The sequence below is a fragment of the Chiroxiphia lanceolata genome, chromosome 11, assembly GCF_009829145.1.
Source record: "Chiroxiphia lanceolata isolate bChiLan1 chromosome 11, bChiLan1.pri, whole genome shotgun sequence".
In the NCBI taxonomy this organism is placed as follows: Eukaryota; Metazoa; Chordata; class Aves; order Passeriformes; family Pipridae; genus Chiroxiphia; species Chiroxiphia lanceolata.
In genome coordinates, this window is record NC_045647.1 from 2,043,545 (window position 1) to 2,067,367 (window position 23,823).

The 23,823-nt window shown below is 44.9% G+C and overlaps 2 protein-coding genes across 6 annotated transcripts in view; one reads left to right on the forward strand and one right to left on the reverse strand.

Annotated features, from left to right (window-relative positions):
- Nucleotides 1-463: 463 nt before the first annotated feature.
- IL5RA (interleukin 5 receptor subunit alpha) lies at nucleotides 464-17,361 on the forward strand. Of its 2 annotated transcripts, none has more exons than XM_032699181.1 (11): nucleotides 464-1,018; nucleotides 3,497-3,645; nucleotides 4,836-4,981; nucleotides 5,281-5,419; nucleotides 5,907-6,039; nucleotides 6,115-6,302; nucleotides 7,279-7,424; nucleotides 8,015-8,150; nucleotides 10,264-10,360; nucleotides 14,675-14,756; nucleotides 16,828-17,361. In XM_032699181.1, exons 2-11 carry the CDS (start codon nucleotides 3,561-3,563, stop codon nucleotides 16,918-16,920), a joined length of 1,245 nt encoding a protein of 414 aa, XP_032555072.1. In that variant the 5' UTR covers nucleotides 464-1,018; nucleotides 3,497-3,560; the 3' UTR covers nucleotides 16,921-17,361. The 2 variants fall into 2 exon arrangements, with proteins under 2 accessions (XP_032555072.1, XP_032555073.1); XM_032699182.1 differs by having other exon boundaries at nucleotides 16,783-16,857.
- Nucleotides 17,362-22,308: 4,947 nt separating this feature from the next.
- Nucleotides 22,309-23,823, reverse strand: part of LOC116792315 (contactin-4) — a 283,807-nt gene continuing 282,292 nt past the window's right edge. For 3 of the 4 annotated variants that reach the window (XM_032699180.1, XM_032699179.1, XM_032699178.1), the window contains one exon: nucleotides 22,423-22,523. In XM_032699180.1, the coding sequence (XP_032555071.1) occupies nucleotides 22,423-22,523 (101 nt within the window). Of the gene's footprint in view, nucleotides 22,524-23,823 lie in introns of all 4 variants that reach the window. The other variant, XM_032699177.1, reaches the window with a different exon arrangement.

Sequence of the window (23,823 nt, forward strand, 5' to 3'; positions counted from 1 at the left end):
AGGGATAACTGATTATTTATTGCTAGTAATGTACAGCTGATAATGCCTGAGTTTGGTTGACATCTTGTCCACGTTGAACAACACCCATTTCCACCAATTTGGCAAGAACTTTCTCAATGCTAGTATTAACCTCCAAAGCACTCACCTCTCCCACCTTGTGTCACCTGCACACTTAATTGGGATCTCTGTACTTGTGACCCAGCTTGTTAATGAGTGTGTATCATTAGCCTTCTTCTCATCCTTCCTGTCACTCCATCACACACAGCCCCACTTTCTGCAGGGTCTTCCCTGGGCCCTTGGGTTGTTTTCTGTGAGCCTGTGTTACCGCCAGAGAATCACGGAATGGTTTGGGTTGGAAGGAACCTTAAAGCCTATCTGTTCCACCTCCCATGAGCCCCATCCATTGTGGCCTTGAACACTTCCAGGGATGGGGCATCCACAGCTTCTCTGGGCAACAGAGAAGTTATCCAACCCAGTGGATCACAGCTTACAGCTCCTAGCACAAGGTTAGGAACCTGTGCTGTTTTGGTACTGGTAACTTCTCAAAATGCTACTGGTGTCTACATGGGAAGAGCATTGGACAAGATGGTGTAAAACATTGGACAAAACCTGCCCAGTTTTCCAAATATGTTTGGGTTTGATTTTCTACATGAAGAACAAATCATGTTATCAGCACTGTGACTCCAGGTTATTTCTTTGCAGTCAGTCAGCACATTCTTGCCATTGCAAAGTCATTAGAGATTTGTCAGACCATGGCATATAATTAACCCTCCATAAATAGAGTAAACCCATTTCTGGGCTAAACACTGAGCTTGTGTGGAGGTTCCATCCTGTGCTCAATCCTTAGTTCCCTTTTTCAGTGCGTGGTTATCTGACTTATCTGCCATCACTCATCACTTCTGGGGGATCACATTTGTACTTGAAAGGCAGCAGTTATAAAAGAAACCCACGGGGGGGTGACCCAGAGGACACTGAACAAATGGAGCAGACTCTTCACAGGACTTGTGAGAGTGCACAGGTAACCCCTGGGTTTCTGTTGTGGTTTGAGTTTGTCCTCTTGTGCTTGCTTTGAAGGCTGCAGAGGGCCTGCTTTTCACTTGGTTTACACTGGGAAAAGCATCTGGAATCTGCTTCTGCCCAATTGCTTGTGAGGCAGTGGGACACAGCAGCTGTAAGGGAGAAAGTCATTCCCTTCTAGAGGCTGTTTTGTATGGCTTGGGTTTCTCCTGTCCTTTTAAAAGGAGTATATTGCCTCTACAAAAAGAATATACCCTTTACCTTCTGCTTATTACTTCTAACTATATATAACCAAAACATAATCAAGCCTTCCATTTGTCCTGAAAACTTACTACACCCATTTTTTGTGAGGAGTGTAATCCTCTTGTAGACTTCCAGTTGCCATTTTTATTTGCATATGCTTATTTTTTTATCTTTTCAGCAATTTCTCACGTGAAACAGGGAGGGTATCACAGACTGCAGTGTGTTCTTAGAGGTTGTAGACTTACACAGCTGCAGGAATATCTCTTCCAAAAGCTATGTTTTAAGTCTTAGTTTGACAACACTAAAAAAAAAAATAGTGTTTTTACAAACAAAACAGGATAAGATAAACTGAAAAGAACAGGATTGTAAGTAAAGACTAATCTGCATTACAGGAACATTTTATATCTAGTTTTAAACAGTAATGTGCTGCTCGGAAAATCTGTGTCTAATATGTGCAAGCTTTTAGGCAGCAAAAACACCTTTGAAAAGCTGATCTTCAGGATCTTTTCAAAAGTACAGGGAAAAGAATGTGCCCAGGAAGAATCAAAGCCCTTACTTTTTTGAAAACAAAGTTAAAAAAAAATCTCTAGGCAGCCAAACCCCCTTTTAAATAAACCCAAGGGACAGCCAGCTTTTCTAGTTGTGCTAAATGCCTGAAACCAATGCACTGACATTATTCAAGTCAGTAGATGTGAAGCCTAAGCAGCTGTAAAACGTGAAGCTTTTTCAAGATTTCATTTTAAAAATAATTTAAATATATTTTTAAATATTTTTTGAATAAATCTTAAGGTTTCTTGAAGCAGCAAAGAAAGTCTGGTGCCAGTAATTTGTTCAAAAGCATATTGGAAATCTGTGTCATGTTCTATCCATTTTTTCAGTGAGTTTTTTTCAGGAAAGCAGTATAGGAGTGGCAGATCAGGTGCCTTTGTAAACCTGTGTCCAGTCCACATAATGCCCTCCAGAAGAACATAATCGTGTCGTGCAAGTGAAAAAAGCCAAAGGAACAGATTTTTCAGGAATGGTAATGCCTAGGAAATAGTCCTGAGGGCATTGTGCAGGCACGGATGTGTGTGGTAAGGAATATTTATCCCATTATCTGTGAGTCACTACATTGTGGAAGAATCACAATGTCTTCCCATCAGCCAGTGTACATAAAATCCAAGCCTGGCTCCCCTGGAATATCCGTTAGCAAACTCCAGGGGTTCAGCTGGGCTCGTGCACATTTGGGCTTGAAGAAAAGCAGACAGACACAAAATGTGAATACAGATAATGAGGAGACTTGGACATTAAGAAACACACTGTACTGTAGATTATGTGGCACTTTAAGGAACTCTGCACTCATGCACCACTTTGAAAAATAGTTACTGTAAAGCAGAATTGCTCCAACTGTGATCAATCGGGTCATAACTCAGTCCCTGGGTGATTCATTGGAGGTTCAGGGAGAACTGATGAGTTAAAGATGCTTTCTCTGCTCATTACCATTGGAAAATATTATGTTTTCCATACAAGCAATTGCTGTAGTGCCCCAGGGAAGGAGTGAGATTGGGCCAGGAGGGCGTATTTCTCTTCGGGAAGAACATTTTGGAAAGCTGTTGTTGTGTATGTCCATATTTATCTTGGGTTACACATGAGTGATTACACATAGATTTTTTTTTTCCTCCCAGTAATTCATGAAACAACCCATAGGAAGCATGAGAACGTGCTGGTTTTAAGCGTTAAAAAGAGTTGTTCATTTAAATGAGAAACAAACAAAACAGTTTCTCCTACACCCAATAATTAGCCTGAAGAATTAGCCTGGAGGTGAGCACTGACTGCATCTTTAGAGAGCTTTACTGAAATAGCAGCTAGAAAGTAAATTCCAGTAAGGAGCTATTTTATATCTAGTGGCAGCTAAAAATATGGTTATTTCTGTTCTTGGAGGAAATGGGACTCTGCTGAAAGCCAATCTACCTGAACCCAACACACTCCTCTCCGTGGAGAAATGCTCTAATTCTGTGACTGCTCTGAACATCCCCACATGACAGGGTTTGAAACCAGCAGCATTTTCAGAGAGGGCTGGGAGAGGCAAAGGGAGCAAAATGAAATGTGTTGGTGGTACTTACATTAAATTCAGCTCTTACAAGAAGCATTTTCCTGCAAGGAAAGAGGGCTCTATCCCTGCAGTTTCATTCTTTTGATCCCGTGGATATTTTTTGAGTGCTTAACCCTTAGGATCGTGTTCACTTTTTGCTCCCAGGCTCTGTAAGATGGTGCCAAGGCCCCTCTGCTGATGCCTGGCCGTGCTTCTTCACCAGCTAGAGATGAAGGCCAGCAGGATGCAAGTTTGTCTGATCCTCCTTTGGACAACCCACTCAGTTCAGCCCAACACACCCCAAGCTGCACCAGGTGAGGTGTTTTCCTTCTGCCAACATGCAGCTTTAGCACCACAGGGTGTCCAAATGCCCTCTATGTGTTGGTCACTGTTCTACAGAGTCCATGGCATGCCATGAGTACTGGATCATGGATAACATGCCTTCTGGGACAGTTGTATCCTATCCCACATTGCTCCCAGCCACTGCCTGAGGACTGTTTGGCTTTGAGAGGGAAAAACCATGGAGATGCTCCTTGTGCCACTGTCCTCTGGGCTGGGCACTTCAGGATGGTTTGTTCTGGTTTTCTGAGCCTTTATGGGACGGTTTTCCTGATGGAAGGTGTGTGCTTGAACACTGAATTCATGGTTATCAAAGGTTGAAATTATGGGAGAAGTGGGGGCTGATCATGGAATCCCAGAGTGTTTTGTCTTGGAAGGGATCTTAAATCTCTTCCCATTCCACCCCCTGCCATGGGCAGGGACACCTTCCACTGGACCAGAGTGTTCAGAGCCATATCCACCCTGGCCCTGAACACTTCCAGAGGTACTGATGGCCCTCAACTGCCTTGGAGATGGCAAATAAGGGAGGGCAGGCTCTGAAGAACTGGAGGGGAACACACTGATTATTTCCCTGCCTTGCTATTTCTTTGTTAACATTTCCCCCAGCAGGAGACCCTCCTCATTTCCATGGGAGCTCCAGGAATCCCTTTTGCCCTGTCATTCTAAATTATCATTCTCATCCTTCTATGTTTTCTTCCATTTGTGCTTAATTCCTCTGTTCATCATTTTGGTTCTACTTTTGTGGCTGTCAACCTCCTCTTAGAAAGTCCCCTATGTTATGCTCCTCTGGAAGCTTCTGTGGGTGAGAATTGTTTGTACCCTCCATCAGCCCTGTTTCTATATGTCTGTGTGGCCGTGAGGACCAGGATGAAAAACCTGAACCTAATTAACAACCAAATGTGACATATCATACTCATTTTCAAGTTCAAACTGTCGTAAACATCCATTTTTAAAGCCAAGTTTTAAGTAAACTCTTATTTGACGAGGTTTTGGTTATTTAAAGATATTTTTCAAATATTAAAAACATTTTATAAGAAGCTGTTGAGAAAATATGAAATGGAAATTAGATTACTCGCTTGTCTTTCTCACTGCTTGCAAACAGGTCTCACTCTAAACAATTCACTGCATTAGTATGCCATGAATATTTTTGTTTTCTCCCTTCCAGTTCAGGTTTTCCCACCTGTTAACTTCACCCTTACAGTCTCTGCATTAGCACAAGTCCTGTTACACTGGGAACCAAACCCTGCTCAAGACCAAAAAAACGACACCGTTAGATACGATGTGAAAATCCTCAGCCCTGTGCCTGAAGAGGTAAGAGAAATAAAACAAGTATCCTGAGAAGGCTAAATTCCTGTTATTCTCTTACACCTAAACTTTGAGCACTGGAGAGATTCCCTTTGAGCTTTCCTTACAGACACAGCTCTGCTGGGACGAGGATTAGCCTGGGAATTGGCTTTCCCTGCAGGGTTCACCTTGAGGGGATGATGATGATACCGGTTTTAAGTACAGGTTCCACATTCAGGTCAACTTAATGTCTGGCTCAGTCTTTGCAGGTGCCTTATTTCAGCTTCCATCCCGTGGGATGCTTATTTGATACTTTTTATTCCAAGTATGACACCAGGAAGACCCACAGTGTCCGAACGGTCGCGCTCCACGACGGCTTCTCCGCACGCGTCCGGACGTGGCTTCTCCACAGTGACCTTCAGATGAGAAGTCAGTGGGTGCAGGGAAACCTCCCACCTCTGCCAGGTAAGGAGAAACCCAGGGAAGGTCTGCATTTTGTGTTCTGCCCCAGACATCAAAGGGCGGAAAGTTTAATACTTAAAAAAACTCAACATTTTGCCCCCTACCTGCTGCACTGATCTTACAAAAGGGTTTAGTCCAGGCCTTTCTATTCTAATCTCCAGGACAATCTGGAGGTGCAGAAAATGGATAACACATATAAAATATTCTAAAAATTCCTTGCTAAGGCTGAGATCACCTACTGTGGTGCACTCTAGGATATTGTTGCCTTATTGCACATTACATTTATAATGGTGCTGTGTAGCACAGCTGTACTTACACGGATTGGGAATCTCCATCCATCCCTAACCAAGAGTGACATGGAAGAGAACTGGAACAACAGACACGGATATAACGGGCCAAAGGCTGGATTCAGAGTGTTTTAGCAGCATGAATTTCTTCTGATTTTCGCAATAAGATTTTCCTTCTGCTCTGTAATTCCTTGACTCTCCAGGTGCTCCGGGGACATCCGTCACCAATTTGTCCTGTGTCACTCACCTCACCATTTCTGGGACTGTCTCTCTGCACTGCTCTTGGCTTCCTGGCCCAGGGGCACCACGAGATACCGAGTACTTTCTGTTTTACAGGTTGGTGTTTCCCCCCTTTTCACTCAGCAGAGGATTTCTTTAAGGGCATCACGTCTCACAGGCGTTTGAATTTAGGTACAAGAACCACACTGAGGAATGTCACCGTTATGCCAAAGACAAGCTGGACAGGAATTCTGGCTGCAGCTTTCCAGGGACTCACATTGATCCCCAGGAGGTTGATGATCTCGTAATCCACATTAATGGGTCCAGCAAATGTGCTGCAATCAAGCCTTTTCAGCAGTTATTTAACCCAAATGCCATTGGTGAGTTTAATACATTTAAAAAAATATATATTAAAGATGCCTACCAGGATTATCAAAAGATTTGTGTGAAAATACTGCTGGATTCAATTATTCCTGATGAAGATGAACTGCTGGTTTTGTACAGACATCTTAATGAAATTGGAAGAGATTATAAGAGAGAACTGGATTGTTTTAACTAAATTTGATTTGAATGATTTATTTTAAATTATAGAATGACAAAAGTAAGAGCTAGAAAAGAGAGTTATGCTGGTTTTTTAGCAAAAGTACTATTTCTAATATTAATTTGCAATTGATGTATTCAATATACCTTAAAAAACGGTTTTTACTACCCTTTATTTTGCAGCCTTTCTTTAAAAGGCAAAAGAACATGATGCTCAAGATAACCATGTTCTTTTAAAGAAAGGCATTATACTGTCAAATAAAGGACAACTTCAGCCATGACTGTCCATCATCTTCCATCTACACAAATAATTTATTTTCCTTCATTAGTTCAATGCCCTTTTTTTTTGTGAACAGACAATATTTCCCTTTCTCATGGCTTAACTAAGAGAAAAATTCACATATTTTTTTCTTAGAAATCATCTCCCTAATAGCTGCTGATCCATTCCTTTGAACTGATTCCATTTTCAGTGACTTTCCTGGCTATACCTGTTTGCTTTTTTTTCTGAAAAGAAGTTTTTCTAACACTTCTATCATTAATTTAATGCTTTTGTGAGAATTAATTTAATAAATCCCCTCCTCTCCCCATAATCTAGTTGTCCAAAACTTTAAGTGGACTTTCCAAACTGTTTTCCCATAACTATTTTCTGCTAAGTAGTTATTCCACCTAAATCCTTATCTTTTCTACCCAAAAGGTGAAATAAATTCAAGAATTATAGGTGCTACTTGGAAACACCATCAGGTTTTAAAATGCTCCAGCTGTCAGTATTTAAACTTTGCTCTATAAGTAACTTACCAGGAGAGTTTTCTTTTGTAGAGAAAGTGAATGTTCCCAGAAATATCACTGTATCCTTGGAGGAAAATGATCTCCTGGCCACTTGGGAGAAGCCAATTTCTCTTTTCCACGAGGAATGTTTTGAATATGAATTTTACCTCATCAACCTGAAGTCAGGTAACAAGCAGGTAATTGCTCCTCTGCCACTCCAGTATTATCCAGCATTCCTGTCCTGGAGAGCTGCAATTTGCCTTTAGGGTGAAAAAGTCTTCAAATCCACGGATCAGTTACAAAATTTAAACATTTAAAAGTAAAACCTGCAATTATTACATTTTTGAAACTATGGACTTCTGGTGAAACTGGTTCCCATTTGTGATGGGAAACACAACAAAACCAAAGTCTCACCAGGTTTTATATTTTTCCTGTTTTATGTCTGCAACAAACTATCCCCAAGAGACTTGGGAAAGCAGGAGGACAAAATTGGAGTTATTCACTTTCATGCTTCTGGGTTCAGAACAGTTTTTACCACCCTGAAAATCCTGCTAAAGTGTCTTAAGGAAGAATGTAAAAATGAGACCTCTTCCAAGAATTTGCCCTGAAATATTGGTCAGTTATGAGAGAAGTTACACCTATAAAAATAGAAATTTTTACCTCGAAAACAAGGCCAGAAGCTCAGAGTTAATCTTGTGGAGCAGTTTTAAAAGCCAAAAAAATAAAAGTGATCAATTTTCTGAATTGTTTAGGGATCTATAACGGCACAATGTTGTTTTCCTATCAGATATTGAAATTATCCTCAAACAAATTCCGCTTGAGGATTGATGTCACCAGCAGATATTCCATCCAGATCAGAGCTAATCATCACACGTGGTGTATGAGAGGAGTTTGGAGTGACTGGAGTGAAGTTATTTATGTTGGTAAGAATGACACACTTGTAGTGACTGTTATTACACTGCTGGGAAGCCTGATCATGAGTTACACCAGGGAATTTTAACAGAAAAGCAGGAAAATGGGCATTGGGAGGAAAAAACTGACTTGTTAATGCTCAGGGGATTTAAATCCTTGTTCCATTAAAAATTTAAAAACACCTACTTAAACAAACTTTTGGAAATATGAAGGTTTTTTGTGTACAGCACTTCGCTTTTACCTGTGTATGTTTTAAAATTGCTTTTTAACTGAGTAACTTCTTTAGCTTTTACCAGTAACTTCTTTAGTTTTCTTTGCCATGCATCGTGATGTTCACGAGCCATCATGTCAACTATAATTTAATGGAGCTCTCTGAACTCTTCAATTTTGAGGGGAAAAAAGAGCATCTTTGGAACGTGCTCATCTGCCCCACTTTGTTCTGCATTTCCTTCTTGCTGAAGAACTTGTTCTGCCAACAACAGTCTCTTTATCACGGCACGTTATCAACTGTTTGTTCTTAGACATCCTCCTTTGCTCTTATCTGGAGTTTCTTCACTTCCTTGTTTCCACTTAGAAAAAGCCTCTTACACTCTCCTGTTTACTACACTTTCCCCCCCTCAGATCTGTTTTCTAGTGAGTGCAGATCTGCAGCTGTTTTGCCTCCTTTCTCTGACACATCCCCTTGAACTTCCCACCTGGCTCACGTAGCAGACACGGAAAATCCATTCTGATGGTAAAAAAAAGTTAGTCTTCCATAAAAACTTACTGAAATCCAAGGTCACCCACTTCATTTTTTGTTACAAAAAAGGGGTTTCAGAGGCTTGGAGTTCATTGACACAGTGCAGGTTCCTGCATAAGTCGTTGGGTTTCAGGATGTGCTCCAGCCAGTCTGGTTAGTGTTGCTGTTAATTTGTTCTGTGGCTCTGAGGAAGTGTCACCTGTTCCCTCCAGTCCATGTGTTGTGTGGACATCTCTAAAAACTTAAAGGACTTTAACCCATTTCCAGAGTTTGCTCCCCCAGTCACCCTCAAGACTTACCCGAAGTGTAACTTGGTGACACTCACATCCTAAATCTTATTTTCTTGAGAGAGCAGTGGTAACCCTGGAGACAAAAGAAACCCTCCTGACGTGTTTATAATTGCAAGGTTGGCTGTGCACCCCTGCCAGGGTGGTTTGTAATTGCAAGGTTGGCTGTGCACCCCTGCCAGGGTAGGGTGGGGTGCAGGGTGGGTCACACAGGCTGCTCACGGTGTCACCCAGGGGCTGCCGTGCCACCACAGCCCTTGGTGGATCCAGCAGGCTCAGCTCTTCATTCTCAGAAACAAATCTGGCCACAACTGATTATTGTGGTGTCTCCAGCCCCAATAAACCCGATCCCTGCAGTGGCTGATTTCTGTCCTTCCCATTACCTGGCGATGGCAGCGCTGACACCTCGATCCGATCCGGGAGCACACACGGACTTGGCAGCCCTTTGAAAACACAGTTCACTGGAAATCCTTTTGTCATGTGGCCAAATGTGGCACAGACTGATGGTGGTGGTCACTAGACAATGCCTTTGTCAAACAGAAACATCTTGATAGAAATACCTGCACTCTGCTCACAGAGAAATCCCTGAGGAAATGTATCAGCAACCTGCTGAAAACTGGGGGGTTCAGTGTCTTTTTCACAGGTAAATTTAGGGAGCCAGAGAAATCCAGTTCCTGGCTAGAAAGGATTAGCAGAAATGAAGAATGGTTTGATGGAAAACAAGCAGTTTGTGCCCGAGTTTATCAGCCAGCAGTGTCTTTGCTGAGTCCCCGTTGGGGCACTGCGTGTCTCAGGATGGCAGCTGATGGACCCCACCCTGGTGGGCCTGGCCCCTCATATTTCTTGGATTGTTCTCTCCTTCATGTCAAAATAACAGAAATTCAGTGTTGAAATTGGAAAGTCACTTCATGGAAACTCTTCTTGAAGCTCTGGTGTAGCATTTTTTATTCTACATACTGAGCCTTCATCATTTGCATGGTAATTTGTGACCTGAACACAATCACATGAAACAGCTGATGAAATATTTTAGAAGAATGTGCTTAAAATAATCTGCACTAAAATAATATCTTTTGTTTCTTTTTCTCCCTTGAAATTCAGGGCAAAACAAACTGGAGAATTCTGTGGCCTGGATTCTTGCTGTGCTTTGTGTGTCCACGTCCTGCACATTCCTGCTTGTTGCTTTAATATGCAAAATGTAAGTACCCTCATCTTCTTTTTAATTACAGTGTAACTAAGGACAAGGTGTTCAACAAGTGTGGGGGGATGGTACAAATTTTGCTTACTGATAAGAAAGAGCACTGAGTTTGGCATTCAGGCATAATTATACAAAGCAAAAATACTGAATGAGTAATAATCAGCCTCATTAAGTTAATATCAATAATAACATTCAGCATTGGTGGGGCAAGAGGGTTATTCAATTTAATCTTAAACAACAAACCCATACACTGAGTGAGGTGGACTTATGAAAAATCTATTTGTCCTTATCTCATTTCTTCACTTAAATGCCTGGTTGGGTCAGTGATTTCCCCAGGAGGACTCTGTTAATCCCTGGTGAAAGCTGCTGGGAGCATCTTTCATGGCCAAAATGTACAGAGCACTGTTGTTTGCTTTCAGTATTTGAGCTATTTATTTAGTTTATTTTTAATTACACAGAGGCTCTGGATGCCATGTAGCAAAGCCAGAGGCCATATAACCAAACTCCCCAAACTGTGCTGTGAAGAAGCCCAGGTACACTTTGGATTCCTGTTGCTGTGACAAGTCAAATCATAAGTGATGAATTAAGGAATTGATGTAATTAGAAGCTTCTCCCCTGAAACATGCAGCAAGCAGCAATTATCGGTCCACAATAAACCCAGCTCCCAGTAATGGAAGTGCTCTCCTCAACTCTGCTAATTTCTTACTCATTTCTTTAGTGCCTTTTAATTTATTGGTCATCCTGACGTGTCCTTGACTATATTCCTTTCAATACCACCTTTCCTCTATCAAATAAAAGTCTTGTCTACAGGAATATTACAAAAGAATCACTGCTATTGCCTCTCCCTCAAGTGTCTGGTGTCTGTGTAACCTGTTCTTAAGGTAAGTTAATTAGCAGACAGGTCTCAGCAAGCAATCTTTTTGGGAACAAGACAGATTTCACTCCCCAGACAGTCTATTCTTGTTCTGTGTCACACACACTTATCCCCACTATGCAGCCTTGATGTATTGGTGAAAACCCCCAAACTGCTCTTACTTACATCCCTGATTCTTGTCTGGATTGACCTGTAGCTTGAGGTCCTCCACTGCCCCAGCACCATCCTCTTCATCTCTCTCTTCTCAGTTTGGGACAGCAGAACAGCAGCCCCAGTCAGCAGCAGTCACACTGCTCCATCTTCTGCAAGTTCTGCAAGTATTTGGGTATTATAGTTACCCCCTTTGGAGATCCTGGAGCAGATACAGAGGAGAAACAGGTACAGGGGAAGACTTAAGGACCAACTTGGAGAAGCTGCACTAATTTATTTTATGATTTTAATCCATTAGGCAAATGTAAGCTTTTCCAGCGTCAGCTGCTTGGTTACTTCCAGGAGTTTCTAGTCTATAATCCTCTAGCACCCAAAGGCTCATTGCATTCCACCTTTGTCAACGTGATTAAAATGTTCCCTGCCTGCTGCACTGAGTTTCATGGAGCTGCTGGCTTTATTCCACCCTTCCTCCTTCTCTAATCCCCCAGCCTGCCCTGGGAGGAGGTGGGAAGAGTAAGAAGATGAAACACTGTGTGTATCCTGCTCATTGTTGTATCTGCAGATATTAAAAAAAAGAAAAATAGAGGAGGCTCCCTAGATCATGGTTCCATTAGTGCTGTCAGTTTTTACTGCTCCTGAAAATTCATGAAGTGTCCCATGCAATTCCAGCCACGGAATCAGTTCAAATTTTCTGTGATTTGAAGCCGTTATAAGGAATTCCATTACAGCAAAGAGTCCTATAAATTTGTCTGTGCCCTGCCAGGCCTCAGAGATAAAACCCATGGCTTGGGAGGAGTGCTGCAAGGCAGAGCAGCCCTCTGGGACTGCTTGGATTGGCTTTTCCCTTCACTTACCTGCAGTAGCTGGTGGAGCTCCTGTCTTGATAAAAAGCACAGTTGGATGTTTTCCTAGTTTGCCCCCTGTCTTTGTGAGTGAGCCCCTTCTGTGCTTCCCTAGGCTGGGCCTTGGAATAATGTTTGCTCCTGGAGGGGGTAGGTGGTAACTCCACGTGGTTGCCATGAGGACAGGGAGCACCCTCCACACCCCAAAATCAGTGTGGTCATCCCTCCCTCTTCTGCACCTCACACCAATCCACCACCAGCAGACACCAGTCACGTCTGGAAAAATGCCACAGGGAATCCCAGGAGAGGCAGAACACTAAAACAGGCACTCAGACATACACTGAAAATAAATATTTCATCAATGTCATTGTGGCAGTTAGAAAAGGGAAAAGAAGAACTTGAACTCTTACCTATTCCTCTTTGCTTATCTTTGGCCTTTTCATGCCACAGCCTGTGGGAAAAGTGACAAATTTCAGAGAGACAGACAGTAACTGGAGGCTCTGAAATGCTGACTTAAGGCACGAGCGTCCCGTGGGGTGTGTCCAAAGCCTGGAGGTCCCAGTATTGCTGATGGAAAGGGCCCTGCTCTCACCTCTGTGGAGACCTGGGACATGTTTTGTGATAAGATATTTAACACATGACTCCACCTTTTCAGTAACCTGCAAAAAAGACCAGGACCATTGTGAGGGCACCACTGTCACCAGCCCACCAAGGCCTCATTGCAAAGTCTCTTGCACCTGAGGGCCCCCCCATGGACACAAATGTGCTTCTGCCTCACTTCTTTGGGGTGTTTGTCACCCCTCCTTAAATGTTTCTATTCCAGAAGTGACATGTACCTTATGCTTTCTGCTGACTCAATAAATAATTTTGGTATGGCTCCATCAAAATTTTTCATTGACAAACAGCACAGCCGGGAATGTGCCTACCCCAGATAAAGCCAAACCTTGGTGGGTACATTGCACAGCAATGGCAGAAATCAGGGCTGGAATGAGATGCACTGAAATGGGCCTCCAGCCCTTCTGAAAAGTTTGGGGGAGCTGATCAAGTGTAGGGGCTGTGAACACAACAGTGCCTGCAAAGCTGACCTGGCTGTGGGCACAAGACCCTGAGGAAGAAGTCTGGGAAGAATGGAGATGATGCCAGGTGCTGGAGTAATAATATTGGCACTCATCCTGCCCCACTCCTGAGTTACACCAGCAGCCACCTCACTGTCCCACTCCACTGGTGGTGACCAAACAGCCTGGCTTGTCCTCTGCACCCAACAGTGGCCCCCTGTGTTCAGCATTTCAACAATATCTCCCCAAAACACCTCACACCTGCTTTTCCTTCCCATATTCCCACTTCTGGGAACTCAGGAAGCTTTTGGAAGAATAGTCCTGAGAACACAAGCAGTGAACTAACCAGACATCAGCCAGGAGAGTTGTCACAAAATAAACAGGGCAGAGGAGCAGATCTGCCCTTGGTCCCATCAGCTCCACATCTCTGCTTCATGGATATCAGGATGTCCCACAGAACAGCCCCTGGATGCTAATCCTGGACTGAATCCTGTAGTCTTCACTCAGGCTGAGTTCCTATTCTGGAACTCAGTTCTATATCCTATCTGGCCCTGTTTGGACATGGTGCTATGCAGGGGTGGAGGCAGTGAATGTGCTTTTGTGGTGACTGAAGTGTGAGGGCTGTGCTCTGGGATGTAGCAGAGACAAGGAAAAGTTCCCTTGTAGCACCTGCTATCCCAAAAATACCAGTGTCTGTGTGCTGGGCCAGGTTGGGGAGTGTCAGGCAGGGAAGGGGATCTCAGAGGGTGTTAGTAGGATGAGTTATTACACCACTCAGCAGAACCATTTACTGCCAGCCACCTCTGGGGCCTTTCCTGCCTCCTCCTCGTTCCCTCGGCACACAATTATTTGTAGTTGCTCTCCTGCCACGAGACACAGGCAGTTTATGTCCAGAAACCAAAGTCTGAGCAAGAGGCAGCTTGTCTTGACTGTCCAAACAAGGTACATGACAACACAGCCCTTGGGAGGAACATGAGCATGAACAGACAGATCAGAGCAATTAATTTCTCTCCCAGACAGGCCTGTTGTCGCTAAAAGCCCCGGGAATGCCCCGTTGGATCGGACCAGCTACGGCTGTGATGGGAGAGGCTGATGGGGGAGAGCATCAGCCCATCTCCTCCTTGTCACCCACATGTCCCCAGGGCCCAGAAATGAGGAACAAGACACCTGTCTGGTCCCCAGGGTGTCCACTGATGGACCATTATCCACGACTGTGACCCCTTCTGAACCCGCTGCTGCTGTCAGATGCCAGTGATGGAATGGGAGGGGGGCAGGAAGGCTAGTGGGTGAGGAGACATGTCTTCTCCTGGGGCTAAACATGTTCTGCTTGTTGGATACATCATCCATCAGAGAAAGCAGCTCTTTCACATCCCTCCGCTGCTGTTTTTTGCAGAAACCGTGTCTGGATCAAACTGTTTCCACCAATCCCAACACCCAGCAACAAATTCCCAGATCCCTTCCCAGTTGACTACGAGGTAAAAAACCATTTTAGTCACTTTTTCTTTTTTTTTAACTAGAAGGAATGCTTGTGTCTGTGTGCTGCTCTTTCCCTCCAAGGCTGGGAGCAAACAGAATCACAGAATCATTAAGGTTGGAAAAGATCTCCAGGATCATAAGTGCAGCCTTTGACCTGACACCACTAAACCAGGGAGCTTCTTCCTGCCCACTTAAAGCCTTTTGACCTCTTGGAATTTCTAATGTCCGTAGTAAATGTGGGCTCCCTGGTTGAGTGTGTTGGGCAAAGCATGCCAAGGGGGAAATTCATGGGTGCAGTTAGTGGAACAAGGCTTATGTCCTCTGCTATGAGAATAACACGGTTATCCATGGAATTCAGTAATTCCCAAGGCTCTTTTTGTAATCCTAACTGCTGAGGTGGGTTCTGACCTGGCTGTGTGGCCACCTCCTCTGCCAGGGACAGGTCCCAGTCCGTTGTAGCCCTGGATCTGGCCTTGCTTGTAGATGCTGTGTTTTGGGAAGGGTTAAAAATGAACAAAAGGATGAAGTGCTTTGTTAATATGCAGGGGATTTCAGGCACATGTTCCATACCTCTGGCTCTGCCTTTTGTAGGGAAATGCAGGGACTGGAGGGTGACTCCTGGAGAGCTATTTTGTTAAACCTAGCAATCTGAAATGTTTTGCTCCCACTGTTAAGCTCGACTTAAGCCTTATTACGTTCGCTGTTACTTCTGATAAATACATTTGCCTTACAGATAAGATAAAACCCCTCATTGTCTGCCCATGGGAAGCACAGCTCAGTAACTTGATTTTCATTTGTCCCCTTAAAAAAGGGGTTTGATTTTTTGGATATGGTTCTTACACCATGATCTGGTCAAGGAAACGGGCTTAAAAGATTATCTTATAATGTTTGTTTTTAATTAAACCATGGGTGTAAAATAACATGACTTGGGGCATCACAAATAAGAAGATGAGAAATAGCAAATATTAATGCTGCAGCTGGAAAATGGGAGTTTGCAAAGGCTGTTTCACATCATCATCATCAGAACTGCTTTATATTTAGTTGTCTCTTTACTTAAAGGGAGCTGGGTGTGAGCAGGTGATACCAGCCAGAGGCTTTCACCTGGTACTGTGGCCACAAGGGCAGTGGCACCAGCAAGGAGAGGTGAGGACATGACCCTGGTCTGTGCTGAGGTCACCAGGGAGAGTGAAACCCTCAGAGCTGTTTGTTGTGGACGTTCAGTTCCTAAATTTGCAGCGTAAACAAGAGGGTGAGGTGATGAAAGCCCTGCAGCGTGGTGGCCACGTGGCCCGTGGGAACCTGCTCATCCCCCAGGAGCTGCTCTGCTGCCCTTGAGGGCTTCCCAGCAGCAAAACTACTGCTCAGCTTCTGCTTCCTTCTGCAGGTCACCCCAGCCCTGCACTTGTGCAACTCTGCTCAGTGCTGAGGGCTCAGGTCATGGCCCCAACACTGGGCTTTGCTGCTGTGTATTCAGGAGAATTCAGACCAAACTTCACACCTCAGACCCTGCTCCTGAAAGGGTGGTCAGGCCCTGGAAGGGCTGCCCAGGGAAGTGGTGGAGTCACCACCCCTGGAAGAGTTCAAAAGCTGAGTGGATGTGGCACTTCACAATAGGATTTAGTGGGAATGGTGGTGTCAGTCAAAGTTGGACTTGATGATCTTGGAGGTCTTTTCCAGCCTTAGTGATTGTGTGATTTTGTGCCCTTCAGCTCCTTCTGGGGCTCTTTGTCCCTGACTACAGAGGGGTGTCTGGTAGCTGCTGTGGCCAATGGGATTGTGTAAACATGGGGAATTTGTGGGTGCAGGGGTTTGTAAAACATACCCAAATGGGAACCTGGTGCAGGGGGCTGCTGGCCCAAGGTACAGAGTGATGAGCAACCCCGAAAGAACTTCAGCAGGAGTGTGAGAATTCTCCTGTTGAACCCAGTGCTCTTTCTCAGCTCTGACCTCACAAAACACTGGGTGTGAATCCCTCTTTAAATGCACCAGCTTGAAGCAGGATGTTTCCCATGACCTCTGCCCCAGCCCTGAGCAGCCCCAGCTCCCACCTCACAGGGGTTTGCATTCCAGAGGGCCCGGACCTGCACCAGCGACACGGAGACCGAGTTCAGCAGCTTGGCTGAAGATCTCTACTGCAGAGCTCTGGATGACTCTGTCTTCTGAGAGGCTGCTCCATGTCACCTCCACGTGTCCACATTCCCAACAGGAAGGAGGACTTGCTTCCACTTGCTTCCATGAGCTGCTGAACACGAAGTCCTGGTTGAAACAGGATATAAGCACATGGCACAAGGGCTGTGTAGGGAAAACAGTCTGGAAAAGAGCTAATGGCTTTTTTTTTTTTTTCTGGCTGGCAGTTTAATCTTTTGGATATTTGTTTTAACTAACTTTGACAACTCGAGATGCAAAATGCAAAGTGGGACTTGGCACGGCCCTGGGAATGGCAGCAAGGCACCCAGCCATGGTCCTGCTGGTGACCAAGGTGGGCCAAACATTAGGAAAAGAATTAAAGAAGATGTGAAGCCTCCCAGTGCTCTCATCCCTGGTGCTGTAGCAAGTCCAGCATGAGAGTGGGATCCACGTTTGGCATCACTGATACACTTTGTAATAAACAGTCTGAATTTCAATCTGGAAAATCTCCATGGAAATGCAATTCCTTGCTAAAGGCAGGGCTGTCTGTGCTCTGGGTGAGCCCTGAGGGTGCAGCCAGGCCACTCCTGTGTGGGAACTGGGTGTGGGGTGGCCAGGCCATGGATGACATACAGTGTCCCCTGCACTGCTCAGAGGTACCCACATCCTGCTTTTTAGTAACTACAGCACCAATTTTGGATGTGGGAAAACATCTCTGTCATTTACAGGACTTTATAAACCCCAAACCCTCTGAATTTTATAGGCTATTTAGGACAAGGTTAGTTTGACTGTCTACCTGATGCATAGTTAGAGGTTGGTTACTGTTGTGTGCAAAGCTGACACCTTGTCTGCTATTTCTCTACACTCAGGTAGCACATTTCAGGATAAAACAAGGGCTTTGCCTGGTTTTCTTACCAGAAGGGATGAGGGAATACTGTTGAGATGGGGAAGCTCAGAAAGGAGCACTTCCCTGCCCAGTGGCTGCTCCCCAGGGACATCAGGACTGGTTCAGGAGGTCACAGGGGGCTCAGACTCTTGCCTCTGACATCACTGGGAGCATCTGCAAAAGGACAAGAGGGATTGTTTGGGATCCCTGGCACAAGGGATTAAAGCTCGAGGGGCAGGGAGGAAAGAAAAAAGAGAGAGGAAAATGGCACAAACAGATAAACTCCCTCAACTGCACCTAAAAAAGACACAACTTGGGAATGCAGTTTTTAACACTCGTTCCAGAAACATGCCAAGGACTCCTTGGTGCTCTGGAGAGCCTGAGCTGCAACGAGCTGGGCCCCTCTTTGGTGGGCAACTTTAGCAATTCTGAAAATCCAAGCCCAGCATTGCAACCTGTCTTTCCTTTCTGTCTGTTGTTCCATCTCAGATGAGCTGGGTTCGAGACAGCCTGGGTTTCTGTTTGGGATTTACTTACCTACCTTATGTAATCCACTGAGGGAGTTACCAAATAAACCTCCTGCCTTAAACCTCGGGCTTTGACCTCCTTGGCTGCAGATCATGAAGTTCTCCTGGTCCTGTAGAGTCCCTTCTTCTTCCAGGAAACCTCCTCTCCACTGAGCTGGCCTGAGATGGGCTTAAGCACGTTAACAAAGAATAAAAAGAAAGAGTTAATCCAGCAATTTTTTGGAATGTGCCTAAAGAAATGGAGTTCCCAGGTACTACAGACTAAAAATAATTATAATAAATGAGCCAGTTCTCATCTGGGTAAAATAGCATGGCTCCATCAAAATTAATGTAGCTCATTAATATAACAATGTTTGTGCCTCAAACGTGCTTTTAATGGAGGTACCCAAATTTAACAATCTAAAATCAGAATTTCATTAGTGAAATCCTAAAAATGAGACTAAAGAGAAGAATTAATTTATTGGAAAGTATTTTATGTCATGCCTTCGAGTGGCCTAATAAAGAAGATTTCTACATATAATTTCATTCCCATTAATGATATTGCAGAGATTAATGCAATGTATTTAAATATATTTTGCATGTCAGGTCCTTGGTACTTCCAGGGAGGATGAGTCCCCTCTTCAAGGACTCAAGGCTTGATGGCTTGGAGGGCCAGCAGCCAGTCTTGTAGTCATGCTGGTCAATAAAACCAAGCTGGTATAAAGCAGGAGTATCTTCATTTTCCCAGCCAAGCTGTTGGCCCAGCCTGCCCACTCCTACTGGGGAACCTCACCTGGACTGGACAGCCAACGATGCAGGGTGAGGACAATTGTTCCTGGCCCAGCTGCCTCCTCGTGCTCATTATCCTTGGAGCCAAGTCTTCATTTCAGGCAGCACGAGAGAAGAGGGAGTTTTTCCAGTGCATCCAGCTCTGGGGTCCCAGCACAGGAAGGGCTTTGACCTGTTGGAGGCACCAGGATGGTCAGAGGGATGGAGCAGCTCTGCTGGGAGGAAAGGATGGGAGAGTTGGGACTGTTCAGCCTGGAGAAGAGAAGCTTTGGGGTGATCTAATTGTGGCCTTGCAGGGCCTGAAGGAAAGATGGAGAGAGACTGTTTTCAAGGGCCTGGAGTGACAGGACAAGGGGCTAAACCTACCGAGAGTAGGTTTACATTAGATATATTGGGAAGGAATTCTTCCCTGTGAGGGTGGGGAGGCCCTGGCACAGGTTGCCCAGAGAAGCTGTGGCTGCCCCTGGATCCCTGGGAGTGTCCAAGGCCAGGCTGGACAGGGCTTGGAGCAACCTGGGCTAGTGGAAGGTGTCCCTGTCCATGGCAGGGGGTGGAACGAGGTGATCTTCAAGATCCCCTGGATTCTATGATCCCACGGGATCTCTGATTCCATGATCCCAGGCAGTTTGCTCTCCCTGCAGTGGGGAATGCAGGGAGGCCACACTCAGGGCTGTGTGTCACATTTTGGCACTGTCACACCAGCCCACACCATGGGGAATCTCCCACAGCAGAGAAATATTTATTCCAATTTTCCTCTCTAATCCCAGCTCCCAACCCTGTGCATTCCTCCTGCCATGGCTCTTTCCCTCTGCCTCCAGGAGCACAGCCCAGGAACGTGCCCCTTGCCCACCTCTGGAAACGGCCATTTTAAATTTGCTTTTTAAAAATGAAATTGCCTCACTGGGCCATTTGACTTTTATGCTTCCTTGCTTGCCAAGTGCAATATTGCTCCTTTGAAAAGCCAAGCACATCACATGGTTCCTGTGCTGCCACCCCTGAAAGAATTAGAAATGTGGGTTTGGTGGATTTAGTGATTTCAAGAAGTGCTCCCCCAAATCCTCAGGAATTGGTGCTGTACCTGGAGGGGCTTTGCCTGGGGCACAGGGTCAGTGATGCTCCAACAGCACCAGCCCCAAAAGCTTGGACAGACATAAATACACATTATCACCCCACATTCGCCCAAACAGACTTTTTTTGGTCAGTTTAGAAGCAGAATTAGACCAGAGATGTATAAATAGATTTATTTTTTTTCTGCCTCCACAAAGTTTTGTCTTAAACCAACTCTTGCATCTTCACATCAGTGACAGCCTCAGCAGCAACTGAGGTGGAATTTCTCACTGGGTAGAAGGAAACGTGGAGGAAAAAGGCTCCTGGAAGACAAGTATCTTTACAAATGACAGAATATTTATTACCAATACCTTTAAAAAAAGATTACATCTGCTAGATCACTGATAAATATCATTTACACTGGGGAGAAAACTACAGCAGCTTTTTTTTTTTTTAAACTTCATTTTTCTTGGTTTTGTGGTTTTTTTTGTTTTTCTTATTTTATTTTTTTTTTTTTTTACATAGAAGTAACCATATCAAACTAAGAAAGGAACACAGCTTGAAATACTGACAATATTTCTCTGGTCAACACCCCTGACTTTTACACAAGTGGAATCCTGATTATGAGTTACTGAATAAATATATTTAGAAGGTCTAAAAGTTAACTGTAGTATTTTGTAAGCAAAAAAAGACAAGTTACAGGCAAATTCAAGCTATCAGGAAAAAAAAATAAATAAAATATACCACTGCAGCGCATTTCAACTTGAAAATTGTATAGAAAATTCCGTTGCCTTTGACCAGCGTTTTCCCATCTGAGCGAACTTACAAAATTCCCCTGTAGTAGCAAACAGTCCTTCCCTCAAGAAGAGTTATTCCATGTGGATATTGTAGTTTTCCAGCGGGACTCTGTCGCCTGCAGGCGTCTGTGAAGAGTTTCTAGAGAAAGGCAAACTTCCTACAGAGACCTCTGGGAGATCCCACCTCCCCCTTGGACAAGAGCAACCTTCCTAAGCGCTGTCCATTGTGGAATTCCGATGGATGAGGAGTTGTGTTCCAATGCACGGGCAGAATTCCCATGGATGAGGAGTTGTGTTCCAATGCAAGGCAGAATTCCCATGGATGAAGAGTTGTGTTCCAATGCATGGGTGGAATTCCCATGGATGAGGAGTTGTGTTCCAATGCATGGGTGGAATTCCCATGGATGAGGAGTTGTGTTCCAATGCACGGCAGAATTCCCATGGATGAGGAGTTGTGTTCCAATGCACGGCAGAATTCCCATGGATGAGGAGTTGTGTTCCAATGCACAGCAGAATTCCCATGGATGAGGAGTTGTGTTCCAATGCATGGGTGGAATTCCGATGGATGATGAGTAGAGTTCCAAAGGCGACGAGCCAGGAGCAGTTTTGTGTCTCAGAGTCGCTGGGCTCTGTTTCCTTGGGATGATGAAATCCCCAAACCGAGGTGGGCTGGGCTGGGTTCACCCGGCCCTTCGTGTCCCTGGAGGCAGAGATCCCATCTCTGCAGTTCCTTCATCCCTTCCCAATTGGAAGCTGACTGGGATGAAGCCAGAGCTCTGTCAGGGCAGCAGGAACAGCCCCTCGCCGCACGGTGCCAGAGCGGTCGCTGCGTGTCCTGTAGTCCACAACCAACCAAAATTCCTGGGTTTTTGCAACATTATGACATTCTGAGTATTTCAAGTTTGTCTTGCTTCGACCTCTGAGTCAAACCCACCACCCTGCGTGTCAGAAGCACTTGGTTGAACACGAGAGTCACTGGAACTGCCACGAAATTCAGCCGTGTTAGAAACGGGGTCTGGGTCGGTCCTGCCTTGAGTGGCCTTGTAAAACTGTACAGTGAACTGGCAGCCAATTTACTAAGAACAACTTTGAGCTCTCCATCATAAAGGAAAAAATTCCAAACAATATTTCCATGATTATGTCGTCCGTAGCGTTTTATAGCAGAGGAAAAAAATTAATATCTACATCATATGTTAACTTTAAAAAATTCTATAAAACACTAAATATATAATAAAAAATATGCATATAAGGACATATGTAAACTGCTTTGGTAACATCATATTACAGATGTTTTCAGTGCATTGCAGAGTTTCCAAGGAAACTTCAGACAAAGCTATATTTGCTTTGAGGAAGTACTGTATAATGCCATTCCTAAAGAAGCATAAACATTTTTTTTTTGTTTCCAGTAGTAAGATGTACTCAAACCACAATATTACTTAGTACTGGGTGTCTTCAAAACAACTAGCTAAACGTTGCTTATATTATAAACCAGAAGTCCTGGGTGTCATTTTTGTCATAAACTGGAGCGGGCTGTGAGCGAGATCATTATCGTGCTGATGGCTGACAGCGTGCAGGCGCTGGACGTCGACGAGCCCGAGCCTCGGGCGTAGGCATCTGAGGAGAGAGGGACACAGGGACAGGGAGAAAGGGGAGAGGGAAAGGGGAGGGAGGGAGAGAGGAGAAGGAGAGAAGAGAGAGGAGACAGGAGAGAAAGAGGAGGAAGAGTGGAGAGAGGAGACAGGAGAGAGGGAAAGAGGGAAAGAAGAGGGAGGAGAGAGGAGAGAGGAGAGAGGAGGGAGAGTGGAGAGAGGAGACAGGAGAGAGGAGACAGGAGAGAGGAGAGAGAGTGGAGAGAGGAGACAGGAGAGAAGAGACAGGAGAGAAGAGACAGGAGAGAGGAGAGAGGAGAGAGAGTGGAGAGAGGAGACAGGAGAAAGGGAAAGAGGAGGGAGGAGACAAGAGAAGGGGTGAGAGAAGAGAGAGGGAGATAGGAGAGAGGAGAGGAGAGGAAGAAAAGGAGAGAGGAGAGAGGGAGAAAAGGAGAGAGGAGAGAGGAAGAGAGGAGAGGGACAGGAGAGAGGAGAGAAGAGAGAGGGAGAGGAGACAGGAGACATGAAAGAGGGAGAGAGGAGGGAGAGAAAGGAGAAAGGAGAGGAGAGATGGACAGAGGAGAGAGGGAGAGGAGAGGGGGAGAAAAGAGAGAGGGAGAGGAGACAGGAGACATGAAAGAGGGAGAGAGGAGGGAGAGAAAGAGAAGGGAGGAGAGAAGAGAAAGGGAGAGAGGAGAGAAGGAGAGGAGAGAGAGAGGAGGGGGAGAGGAGAGAGGGTAGAAGGAGAAAAGCAGAGAGGAGAGAGGGAGAAAAGGAGAGAGGAGAGGGACAGAGGAGAGAGCAGAGGGAGAGAGGAGAGAAGAGAGAGGGAGAGGAGACAGGAGACATGAAAGAGGGAGAGAGAAGGGAGAGAAAGAGAAGGGAGAAGAGAGAGGAGAGAGGGAGAGAAGAAGCCCACAATGAGCAGAGAACACATGTCACCTCTCCAGCTGAATTTTTGGTTTAATTTCAATTCCTGCCACTGTTTTGTTGAGGTTACTTTCACAATTACATGCTTTCACACCCTGGTTACTCACTATTTTGTTATTTTTTCCCAACTGTGCTCTTTTCAAGCTGTTACTTCTGGCCCCATCCTGGCACAACTCCCATCCTGGAGGAGCCGTTGTACCTGCTCGGGGACCACAGCCTTGAGCCAAATCAGAGCTGGCAGGTGTTCCAGCTCTCCTTCTCTCTCCTGTGCCTGCTGATTAAATTCCTCTGCATGGTTTATACAGCCACAGTGGAGAGAATTCTGCTCTCACCCAGGGTTTTTCACATTGCTGTAATTTTAATGCCATATTCCTGCATTGCAGAGGCTCCTGATT